This window comes from Tetrao urogallus (genome assembly GCF_951394365.1).
Source record: "Tetrao urogallus genome assembly, chromosome: 5".
Taxonomy (NCBI): Eukaryota; Metazoa; Chordata; class Aves; order Galliformes; family Phasianidae; genus Tetrao; species Tetrao urogallus.
The window spans coordinates 20,417,900-20,430,504 of NC_136818.1; the positions used below are offsets into that span (position 1 = coordinate 20,417,900).

Sequence of the window (12,605 nt, forward strand, 5' to 3'; positions counted from 1 at the left end):
CCTCGCGCCGGTGGCGGATTCGGCTCCGGGGCTCGCGGGGCGGGAGGGGGCGGGCGGGGCCGCGACCGGGTGGGGCCATGGTGGAGCACCCGGCCGCCCCACCCCCTGGCGCCGCGGGGGAGAGCGGGCCGGGCCCGAGGCCTTGCGGCGCCCACCAACATGGCCACGCGCCCCCCCCCCGGCGCCACGCGCCCGCGGCGAGCAGGAGGACGACAATCGCGCCTGCGCGCTGCCCGCCTGCGCGGCGCCCGGCCGGCCGGGCCGTACCCAGCGTGCCGCGCGGCGCGCATGCGCGGTGCGGGGCGCAGGGGCTGTTAATTCCATTGTGGAGCGGACGCGGCGTTATTTTTAACTGGAGGCGGCGGCGGGAGCCGTAAGTGCAGCCCGGGCCGGAGCCGCCCGTCGGCGCGCGTGTGGGGGTGGCGGCGATGCGCCCGGGCGGCGGCTGCCGGGTCGCGGAGGGAGCCCGTCGCTGAGCGCGGCGGAGCGGGCGGCGGTCCCGGCGGGCGGGCGGGCGGCGGGTCCCGCGGCCCCTCAGGGCCGCGCTCCTCCCGGGCCGCCCTCCTGGGGATGAAACTCGGCGGCGGTTTCCTCGGCGGCGGCAAGAGGGCGGCGGCTATGGAGCCCGGCTTTCCCCCCGGCACGGTGATGTTCAACCACCGCCTGCCCCCGGTCACCAGCTTCACCCGGGCGGCCGCGCCCCCCCCGGCGGCCCAGCACCCCCCGCAGTGCGCGCTCCCTCCGCCTTCCGCCGCCGCTTCCTCCGCGGCCGAGCCCCCGGCGCCGCCCGCCCCCCAGGACGTGACTTTCAAGAAGGAGCCGGTGGGGGCTTTCCCCTCCGCGCCCTCTTCCGCGCAGCGCGGCCCCTGGGGCTTCCTGCAGTCCCTCGTCAGCATCAAGCAGGAGAAGCCCAGCGAGCAGGACGAGGAAGAGCCGCCGCGGCACCACCACTACGGGGGGCTCTTCGGGGCGCCGGGCGAGGAGCGGCCCCCGGGCCTGGGGGGCAGCGGCGGCGAAGGCGGCGGGCAGAGCGTGATCCAGGACCTGAGCCTCCTGCAGCACCTGCACCAGCACCCCTCCCGGGACCTGCTGCTGGGCGGCAGAGCCGAGGGCGGCCCCGGCGGCTCGGGCGAGCCCAAGCATGACGCCCAGGTCAAGAAGGCGAAGAGGCCAAAGCCAGAAACTCAGGGAATCAAAGCCAAGCGGAAGCCCGGCGCTTCGTCCAAACCCCCCCTGGTGGGAGACGCGGAAGGTGCCGTCGCGTCCCCGAGTCAGAAACCTCACGTCTGCGAACACTGCAGCGCTGCCTTCAGGAGCTCCTACCACTTGCGCAGGCACGTGCTCATCCACACCGGGGAGAGGCCTTTCCAGTGCAGCCAGTGCAGCATGGGCTTCATCCAGAAGTACCTCCTGCAGCGGCACGAGAAGATCCACAGCAGGGAGAAGCCTTTTGGGTGCGACCAGTGCAGCATGAAATTCATCCAGAAGTACCACATGGAAAGACACAAGAGGACGCATAGCGGAGAAAAGCCATACAAGTGTGATACTTGTCAGCAGTATTTTTCGAGGACTGATAGACTGTTGAAGCACAGAAGAACGTGTGGTGAAGCCATAGGTAAAGCAGGTGCTGGAATGGAGCCCGGATCGTCGCATAGCATGGGTAGCTTGGCTGCATTGTCTCAGGGAAATACAAATTCCTCAAGGAGAAAAAGTAAAACAAAAAGCGTATCCACTGAAAGCAAAGGAAATAAGTGTAGCAGCAAAGTAGCGGAATCTCAAGTTACAAGTAATGTGGCCATGCCAAATTATGCAGTTGATATTCCTATTGTGTCTTCCAGTGGTGGTCTCATTGGCACAGGCGTAGAAGAGCTTCAGAAAAAGGTGCCAAAATTGGTCTTCAAGAAAGGAAGCAGAAAACAGGCGGACAAAAACTACCTTAACTTTGTATCACCACTGCCAGACATTCTGGGGCAAAAACCCCTGTCTGGGAAACAGAGTGGCTCTCTAGGCTCATTAGTAGCCAGTACCAGTGTAGAAAATATTGGCCTTCTCCAAAGTCCAAGCGGTAAATCAGGTCAAATAAATAGTAATTATGATGATGCCATGCAGTTTTCAAAGAAAAGAAGATACTTGCAAACTGCAAGCAGTAACAGTGCCTTTTCAATTAATGTCGGACACATGACTTCCCAGCAGTCCGTCATCCAGTCTGCAGGTGTTAGTGTTATGGATAACGAAACTCCGTTGTCTCTTATTGATTCAGCATCCTTAAATAGTGAAATAAAGACTTGCCATGACAAGTCCGGTATTCCTGATGAAGTCTTACAGAGCCTTTTGGACCAGTACTCTCACAAATCGGAAGGCCAGAAAGAAGATCCTTTCAGTATAACTGAACAGCGTGTGGACTTGCACAGCTCAGGAGAACATTCAGAGATGGTTCAGGAAGAAAATTTGAGTCCTAACTCTCAAACTGTTTCAAACGATAAGGCGAGCATGTTGCAAGAATACTCCAAATACCTCCAACAAGCTTTTGAAAGAACGACCAATAGCACTGGTTTTGCATTCGGACCCAGTTTCCAGTTTGTTAGCTTGTCCTCAACTCTCCATAACCACACTCTGTTTCAGGACAAACAGATATACACTACATCTCCACTCGAGTGTGGCTTCAGCCAATCCGTTACCTCAGTATTGCCAACTGCGTTGCCAAAACCTCCGTTTGGGATGTTGCTTGGCTCTCAACCAGGCTTTTATTTATCTGCTTTGGAGGCTACGCATCAACAGTTGACTCCTTCTCAAGAGCTGGATGATCTCATTGATCCTCAGAAAACCTTAGAGACTTCATCTAACTACCAGTCAACATCTCAGAAACTGACTGGCCAGAAGGAACAGAAAAACTTAGAATCCTCAACAAGCTTTCAGATCCCATCTCAGGAGTTAGCTAGCCAGATAGATCCTCAGAAGGACATAGAGCCTAGAGCAACCTACCAGATCGAGAACTTTGCACAAGCGTTTGGTTCTCAGTTTAAGTCGGGCAGCAGGGTGCCAATGACTTTTATCACTAACTCTAATGGCGAAGTGGACCATAGGGTAAGGACTTCAGTCTCAGATTTCTCAGGGTATTCAAATATGATGTCTGATGTAAGTGAGCCATGTAGTACACGAGTAAAAACCCCAACCAGTCAGAGTTACAGGTAAGGTCCCGACTGTGACTGAGCTGTGGGGTCTTCTTACTGTAGTTTTACTTTGACAACACTGCCATTGGAATGTTTCTACACGGTCCTATTAAGAATAATGTAACATGCCCTTTCAATGCAACTTTTCATATTTAGTTTATTTTGTTAGCGTGATTTTTTTAGATCTGTTTTATTACGGTTTTTAATCAGGAATCAATAGATTAAAATAGTGTTTTTGTTCAAGTGGCAACATTTAGCAATCAAATTTACATATATAGATTGTCAGGGAATAGCCCGAAAGTTTAAAATGCAAAAAATTAACTTTGTTCCTAGGACTAAGGTTTATTCTAATTACTTTACTCTCAGGAAAGTGTAACAAAGCATGGGAATTCTATGCACCACTAGTGTATTGGAACTTCCAATTTACAGATAGTGACAAATATATATCTCAAGCTTTTTGAGGAAGGGATCTATAACATTTCACATTGCTGTCTCTTATGTCTGGGCTGGTCTGACAGAATTTTGCTACCTAAACCATGTTGCTTTTCAAGTACTCCTGTTCTTCTAGGTGATACTGATTCCGGACAGGTTGAGCAGATACTCTTGGATCTGTACTAAGAACCCAGAACGGTAGCTTTAATATAAACAATAATGTCCCCAGAACTCCTTTGTAAGACTGTAATTCCGTAAAGAGTTTCTGTTGACACAAGCCTTGAGAACAAAAAGCACGCCTCTGGTTCATGCCGTTGTAACCCCAACTTGAAGCTACAGTCGTAGTCTAGATGTCCTTTTGGGATGCATTATTTATTTTACATGCCTCTTTCGTTTTTCCCCCCTTTCCACATTCTTTTGTTTTTTAAGGTTCCCTTTCTTTTGTTGTGCTCCCAATACCTTGATTTGTGTTTTTTCCTTATTTTACACCTTTTTCCTTCCCCTTTTTGCCCAAATTGCCCACTCCCTCTCTTACCCATCTTAGCTAGCATTTAAAAAGTTTTACATTCCAGAAAGTGCGTATCTTACCATGTACTTTCGACATCAAATAACGGAACAGTAAACTCCCACACATTTTAGAATTCTGTCAAGGTATCCATGTACAATAAGAAATAATATACTCCCAACTGTACATACGAGGCCCTGGTCCTGCATCAGGATCAGCTGTCGTGGACCCCTGTGCCCCTTTTCATTACCAGTGGTGTCATTGGAGCTCTTTACGGATACGGGGGCTTGCAGCAGTTCATCGCTGCAGGCTCAGGGCCTAAGGCTGCAATTCCATCAAAGGTTTCTGGTGATGATGTCAACTACGAGAGTAGGACTTGAGTGGCTTGTTAATATCAACAGAACTTTTCTTGGGAATTACTGCCTTACGTTATGTATATTTTGTGGTACATTATTTATTATATGTGAATCATGACTAATGCCTGTGGAGCCACGGAAACCTGCTAGAAATACTGGTGGCCATTCAAAGCTGCTGAAAGGCAGTGGCACTGCTCTAAACCACTTTTTAAAAATGTATTTTTTGATTAGTTTTTTAATGTAATTTTGGTGACGTTTATGCTGATGGTTTTTTTATGTACTCTTGGTGATGTTTCAGTCTTACGTACTTTTCTGGTGTCAGGAAAGTACCAGTGGTTGTTTGCAGTCTTATTGTGTAATCAGCCTTTTACAGGCTTCCATGTATAATAAAGTTATTAACATTGTGCAAGTGTAAAACACTTCTGTTATGAAAGTGGTGTATTATTAAATGAATCGTTACAAACATCCTTTTGTAATTTCTCCCTTTGTCCCTCACCACTAAAATTTAAAACCTGAGCCCACTTGTAACCTCTTTTACTAGGCAAACTTTCTTTTTCTTACTAATCTAGAATTTGTTCCCAGAAATCCATGTAACTCCATTAACATTTTCTTTATACTTGTTTATGTATTTCATCCTATTTCAGTTCAGAAAAAGTGAACAACAGCTGTTCTCTGTACACAGATCCATGTTAACAGGGATGAAATAATCCATAACCACTTGTTGGCTTTTTCAGTACCTTTTCCTTTGTTTCTCAGAGGTTATAATTTTCTTTCTTTATATTGTGTGTAGTAGAAATTGCGTATGTATTGTTCTGGCTGTTTGCTTTAACTTAATACTAATAAAACCTATTATTCACAAAATCATGAAGATATCACTTCTATTATCCAGTAACGCTTCTGAGAGCATCTTAGGGAAATGTTAAGTGAGAAAGTTCTGAGAAGGTATAACATAACATGCTGGCATCTCAGCTTCTTTTCTTCCTTCAATTTCTTTTTGGATGAGATCATCTGAATGTGCTATTTTAGAAGTCAGGTCTCTGTCCTGTATTTTGAGCTAACAAGGGAAAAAAAGAACTAACAATTTTTTTCACGCTTTCATACAACCTCACCTTTTTAAATCTGTTTTTTTTTTTTAATATGTGATGTTGGTTAAAAATATTAAAACCATGTATTGTTAATTTCAAAGATGTTTTGTAATTGCTGAAAATCCTTAATGACACACATATAATGCAATTTTGTTCAAAGTAAAGATTTTAGAAAGTCATCTACCTGTTTTATTTTCTTCCTGAGCTAACTTACCTTCTAAGAAAAGCTTAAGTAAGGGTAGTGGTATGGCAGAATACTTACAAGTATGCTTTTTAATGTGAAGATGGTTTTCAGGTATCCTGAAGTCATATTTAATTCAACTTTGCATGTAATTATAAGAGTGGCAGTATTGGAAGTCTCAGCAGTGGTGAAGCACTGAAGAACAGAAGATTGCAGTTTGAATCACGGCGATGAGATGGATGAGAGAAAAATCATTGAAATTGTGACAAGTAATGACTTCCAGCTAATAAGGATCAAAGTCTTCCCAAGTAAATATAAGATAATGCTAAATGGTTAATATTCAGCAAATTGCTAGGAAAAAAATTGGAAAGATATAAGAGGGGAAATCACTGCAATTTTGTCTGTTCTCTCCACAGGTTAATATCATTCAAAAAAGAAACGGCTATGGTTTTCCCAGTTTAATGTGGAAGGAGTTCAAATTTATTTTTCTTCCAATTTGGTTTAGGTAGAGATCAAGTATGGCTTTATGTGCTAGATACTAGAAAGGTCCTACATGTCAAGTTGTAGTTGTGTTACTGTGTGGATGGAAGATTTATTTAGGGTTGTGGTAATAGGAAGAGGAGAAAGGAAACAAACAAAAAAAAGCCCTTGAATTTCACTGTCGTTCCTGGCTTATGTATTTGTTTTTTAATTACGGCAGGATGATAACTTATCTCCTATTGCTAACAGAATATAAAGAATTGTTATACATGATGATAGAAAATTGCCCATAAAGTGTTATCTTATGATAGTAGCTTGCATAACCTGTTTTTGCTTGGAACAGGCATGATTTGATACCCAGAATTGTAAATGTGTTTCTGTATTCTCTGAGATGCTAAAAGTTCACACCTGACTTGCCCCCAGGTAATGTAAAAAAGCTGCCTTATATGTGTGGTAGTTCCTGAATGAGCTGAGTTGGATGCAGACTTGCGGATGGTGGATGGAATTTTAAAATAATAAATTGGTAGAATGGAAGAGGATGGAAAAAAATGTGAATACATGATGGTGTTGTGAGACTTCACCATTCTACGGTTATGGAGTTAATGGAAAAAAAGCAGTCTGATGCAACGTGGAAACCTTGAGGAGAATTTGGAATAATTGATTGTGTTTTGTTACTGTTTTGTTTGTTCTGTGTGTATGTTTTTCTCCCTGCCTTGTATTGTACGTATCAAAATATTTCCCTCAATGTTACCTCTACTTTTGTTTTCTCCACCTGTTCGAAATCATTGTGCAGGTGAGGTGGCTGTTATAATTGTTTGTTATGCCCCAGAAGATACACGTGAGAAGCTTTAGGTCGCTACATTCTCACTTTTTTTATTGCACGTGTAGAAGAAGGCATATCACTTTGAGATGGAAGATCCTTTTTTCAGCCCCTTCTGACTACCAGCTTTAATCATTTGGTCTGGAATTTTCCAAGCTTAGTCCTTCTCATGCTTTGCATGCTATCTTCTGCACATATTTCCCAAAGCAAAATTAAGGAAGAAAACCTTTCTGTTCCATGGACTTTTCATCCTTCTTTAAAATCAAATTAATAATATGAGTGTGTGTGTATATATATATATATATACTGAACTATATACATATATATAATATATAACATTTGCCCATTTGCCCAGGGAGGTGGTGGAATCACCGACCCTGGGGGTGTTCAAGGAAAGACTGGATGTTGCGTTGAGGGACATGGTTTAGTAGGAGCTATTGGGAATAGGTGAACGGTTGGACTGGGTGATCTTCTAGGTCTTTTCCAACCTTAGTGATTCTATGATTCTATGATTCTATGATTCTATACGAACCAGTGGCATCCATTTTTGGAGCCTGGACTTGAGACTGGGTTTGGTTGGTGTCCCTGATTGAGTCACTTGCTGTTTTTGAAAACCCCATCATATTTACTTAGGAGTCTTTGGGAGGAAATGTGTTTACATTCAGATGCTTGGAAGTTTAGTGGTCGTATCTCTGAAGGTGACCCCTTCTAGATAACAGATGATTACAGTTTTTTACGTTAGTTCAAATAGCATTTTCTACTAAGTGCCCTATATTGTGGCATCTGTTTCACATTCTCATATGATAGAGTTGGCTTTCTTGAACGTGTGTATAGGCCCTTTAGTTTTAGTGTGATTTTTGTACAATTTCTTTCATGCAGGCATTTAAGAAAATAATATGTGCTATTTTGTGTAGCATTTAGAATGCAAGATTTACCCTGTTTACTGAATTAATGGCTATGAAGTACAGACATGCTCTGGTGTTCAAAACACGTTTCTTGTCCCCTTTTTCACTTGCAGCTAGAACCCAGATTTATTTCAGTATTGTTTCCTAATGCAATGAGATGTCCCAAGAACAAGTCTCATGCCAGTACATTCTTTTTGTAGCCTCTGATGCTAAAAAATTACTATGCCCAATTTCAGTTTGACATCTATGACCTGAAGGGGTAGGTGGTGGAAATTCATTTATTTGACATTGTTTGGAGTTGAGTTCCTTTTGTAAGACCCCTGCTATTCCAAACTCGATCTGTGTAGAGATAAATTGAGGGAAAGGTATCAGCTCAGTAAATATAGAATAGCAGATTGATTAGAATAAAGTAAAAGCTGTGGGACAGGGTCATGAGAGAGTAAAATTCTCTAAGGTGACAGTAAGAAGCCTAAATCAGTAGCTTGTTCTTTCCCTTCAATTGTGTTCACTGTAAATCTAGCATCTGGGGAATCCACGTTCTGTAAAGAGCAGCCTCATGAAGCATAGTCCTGCTTCATACTCTGAGGGTTGTCATCCAATCTGTTGTGCATACAGACAGCAGTGTGGAGTTGCTTGGGAAAAGTACTGTCATCATGTAATCATTTTGTCTTAATGCACGTACAAGATGCGGTGAATTGAGGATTAGAAAGATTTAGTGATAGCATTTATAAAATTCTAAAGCTTGTTTTTTAATCTCGATGCTAATGTAATTTTTTGTACTTAGCATGCTGCAATGTTTACATCTTGGTGTGTTTTGTTTTTATTGACTTTGCAGTGGATTTTGCTATTTTAAAACTGAAGGTACGCTACAGAGTTGCCTGTGTACTTGGGGACTTGGTGTTAAATTTGATTAAGTATTATCTGGCCAAGCTGAAGAATGAAGAAAGAAGAACTCATTTCGTAGTGCGTTTATTTGATTATTGTAATATACTTTATCTTAACTTAAAACTTGTTTTAAACTGTCTCTATAGCGCTACAAATATAAAAGCATTCTACGAACAAAGCATACAATGATTGTTACGCAGGAACTGTAGCCTTTGTCAGATACTCTACAGTAGCGTGTGCTGCTTTTGATGCTAAGCACCTGGTAAAGGTAGGTTAAAACCTGCTCAAGGTAGGTTATTACCATTGGCAATTATATGGCATTGCTGTTTGCGTGAAAGTTCTACTTTGTGCTTTTTGCAAAATGTTGTTTTGATGTTCTTTGAAGGCTAAAAAGTAGATTATATTTAATCTCATAATTTCTTTTTACTGAGCATACTTCTCTGTACTTGTGCTCTCTTCCCACTGGAGGGGAGGTTAGAGCCTGATTGAATCATGGTGTAAGTGGGTGCTGGCATTTGGCCAGAAATTGTGTTGGTAAGGATAGTTCAGGCTGCTCAAAGATTGTGAATATTTATTTTTTCTTTGGGGGGGGGGGGAAGGAGAGTGGGGAAAGTCTGAGTGGTGGGTGGTTGTGTTCTGAAATGAGTGGGAATAAAATCAGACCGAAACCTGTTCAGAAGACTAGAATTTACAAAGAAATCCATATGCAACTTGAGTGACAAGGTTTTGAATCACTTTAATTTGCTTTCTCATAACAGGAAAATACATAGACGTGTAATAAAACACCTCGCGTGTTCTGCCTGAGGTGCTCTAAAGTAGAGTGCATAAATTATGCCTGTGGATCTTATCTGTTAAATGAAATGTATCTCTACAATGAAAAGTGGATTAACTTAAGAAGTGCTTGATAATGTTGGAAAATGAGATTGGTAAGGAGTAGCTTATGCAGTTGCAGAGGTCGTTTATTTTGCTTTGGGTAAATGTCTACCTGGAATTTGGTCAAGTTATGCAGGATGACACATTTACTTGTAAGTGCTCCTGGTATTGCATCTTAAGGGGTAGGCAATCATGTAATCTTGGTAAAGGGAATGTGGTCTCCCTCTTGCAGCTTTTCTGTGGTCAGTAATGATTTGCAAGTGTGACACAGGGCAAAGAAGATCTGTTTCTTAAAACTTAATTTTTAAATATTTTTTTATTTTTACTTTTTGTTAATGAAGGCCTGCCACTACAAAGTACAGACCCACTTCCTGAAAATGAAAAGCTGGAATCTCTGCCAAAACTCTGCCATTATTTCATGTCTGGCCAGCTTCAGTCCAGAGCGTTATTAAAAAAATTATTAGTGGAGGTGTATTGATAATAACTTCTTAAGCTGCATAGTTAAAGAGATGTGTAAGCTTTGAAAGTTTGGTCAAATTATAGCATGAAGCAGTTTGTGTACCTGGTCTATCCAGCCCTGTAACTAGATGGAGGTATGCTTGGTGATTTTAGTGTAGAGTGAAATCCATTTGAAAAATGTACAGAATTTAAAAGTGGATTTCCAGAGAATTCATAATTGAAACTTCTTTCCAAATATACTTGTATAATAGTCAACTTCAGTGTTAGTCTGAAGTGATGAAGGTTAAACCAATTCCTCACCTCTGGAGATATTGGAACCTCTTATTGTTTGAGAGACTGTAACCCATTTTGTGTAGATATGGTGAGTTTGATTATTTTTTTATTTACTTTGTAGTCTGGAAATGCAGTCTAGAGCAAAAGTGGTTTCATGTTTTACATGTTTTTGGAAATAATGCTTCACAGATAACCAAGTGGATGTCAAATGAAGTAAGGCAGTTGGTAACTAAAATCATCAGTTTCACTATTTTAAACACCATGTTCTGATGATGCCTGCATGTTTTGTTCTTCTCACAATGGAGCTAAACGAAAACCCCTGAGAAAGAGTTCCTTCTAATGTAGCATAATGAAGTCTTTAAATGGGTACAGTTGTAGGTCATCATGAATAGGAATGCAGTGACCTTTGTCTTGACAATGAAGCTGGCACAAGCTTCTCAAAGAGCTGTTCTTTTTTTTTTTTTTTAATTTCTCCGCCAGAAAGGACACAAATGAAACAGAGGATTCCCCTTCTCCCATCAGTGAGCAAAATCAAAAGATTAGAAAATGTATTGTAAATTGTCAGCTTGCAAAATCTAGAAATAACATGGAGTGCTTTCTCTACATATACATATTGTTTCAGAGATGATGTGTGAGAAGGTAGGGAAAAAAGGGAAGCAGAGGGGCTGTCTGCATTGCAGAGGGCCTTAAGGTTTCTTAAGGTGCTCTGTGATAACCTGGTTTGATTTTTGATACGCAGCAATGAGATACTCAAAATGGTAATTCGCTTCTTATAATTCCAAGCCTAGAACAGTCACAAACCTGCGGGTCATTCCTTCTCCATTTAATTATGTGTGTAACTGTGGGCTTATAATGCACTGCACTGAACGATTGGAAGGCTCAAGTGTTTGGTGTTCTGTGTAAAAATAAAGAAAGAAAAATACGCCAAGTGTTGTGCAGAAAGCACGTGGCTGCTGTGGCTGCTGCTGAGGAGGGCCCACGGCTCCACCTGCGTACTGAAGTGCTTCCTGGAGTGCAGTGCTCAGCAATTTTCTTGTACCACGGAGGATCATCTGTCACTCTTAGATAATAGCACTACCTGCTCATTTAGGGTTTTCTCAAGGTTTCAGCCATGTCAGTCTGAATTGTGCTGTCTTGTAGAAGAGAGGCCTGTGTGGCAAAGCAAACTCTGAAGTGAGCAGTGAAGATAATGGATGGAGATGTTTTTCTAAGGGAGAAGTCATAGCTACAAAACCGGTTCTCCATCATCAGAAAATGATCTTCGTAAAAATTTTTTAAGCTCTCTAAAGGAGCAAAAATTGGTTGTTGGGCTCTTTCAGTCAAGGACCCGCTGCTGCCTGCTGTGAGAGCTGCCCTGCCCTGCCGTCATGGGCTGCTGTGTGGGCAGGGGCAGGCAGAGGCTGGGGCGTCAGCAGCAGGGAACAAGGTAAAAACAAAAAGTAAGTCTAGAATGTTCTGGGAAAACCATGTGCTAGTGCTGTATGAACGTATCTGCTGTGTAGTGAGACGTGAATTTGATCTGCAAGATCAAAAGTTGTGTGGAATAGTACAGTCGTGGTTGCTTAGAAAGACTTGGGAAATATACTCTTCACTGCAAGTAGCATATAGCCATAACATTTACTTAATAAGCTAGGACCTGCTTCATCTGCTATTAGAGCTTTTTATTTTAGAAATTCAGTGTCATATTTTAGGGGAGGTGGAAAGTTAAAACAACGGTTTTATTTTCCTCAGGGAAAAGGGTGTGAGGTAAGTTCTGAGTGAGCGTCGGGTGCGGTTTCTCCACAGGTAACCAAAGCTGTGGTAAACCAATTAAACTCTGCTTGTTATTGTTTAGTTTAGTTTTGTTTTTAACCTCACTGTGTTAATAGAAGCACAAATTGCAAAGTGCCCTGCCTGGCCTCAGCCTGTGCAGGGGAGAGGCCTGTGTGTAAGGCAGGCCCGGGCAGTGGGCACAGGCGGCCGCTGGGTGCTGAGGGAGCCCTGAGATGCTGCTGCTGCTTAGGAAGGCTAAGAGCAGCTTCTGACAGACCTTTGGGCTATCCTTGATCAAAGGGTGCCTGCAGCCTTTGTTCTACCTGACCCCTAATCAGGTAGGATCAAGCACCCTTTTAGTGTGCAGTTGTTGAGGAGCTGGGCCAACAAGTAAAGGAGCTGCTCCACGAGTCAGCAGGCTGCACAGCG

At 43.2% G+C, this 12,605-nt stretch overlaps 1 protein-coding gene across 1 annotated transcript; it reads left to right on the plus strand.

Annotated features, from left to right (window-relative positions):
* Window positions 1-570: 570 nt before the first annotated feature.
* On the plus strand, window positions 571-3,192 carry ZNF281 (zinc finger protein 281; the record flags this gene model as incomplete). The annotated part of the gene is made up of 1 exon (XM_079535418.1): window positions 571-3,192. One exon carries the CDS (start codon window positions 571-573, stop codon window positions 3,190-3,192), a length of 2,622 nt encoding a protein of 873 aa, XP_079391544.1.
* Between the last annotated feature and the right edge of the window lie 9,413 nt (window positions 3,193-12,605).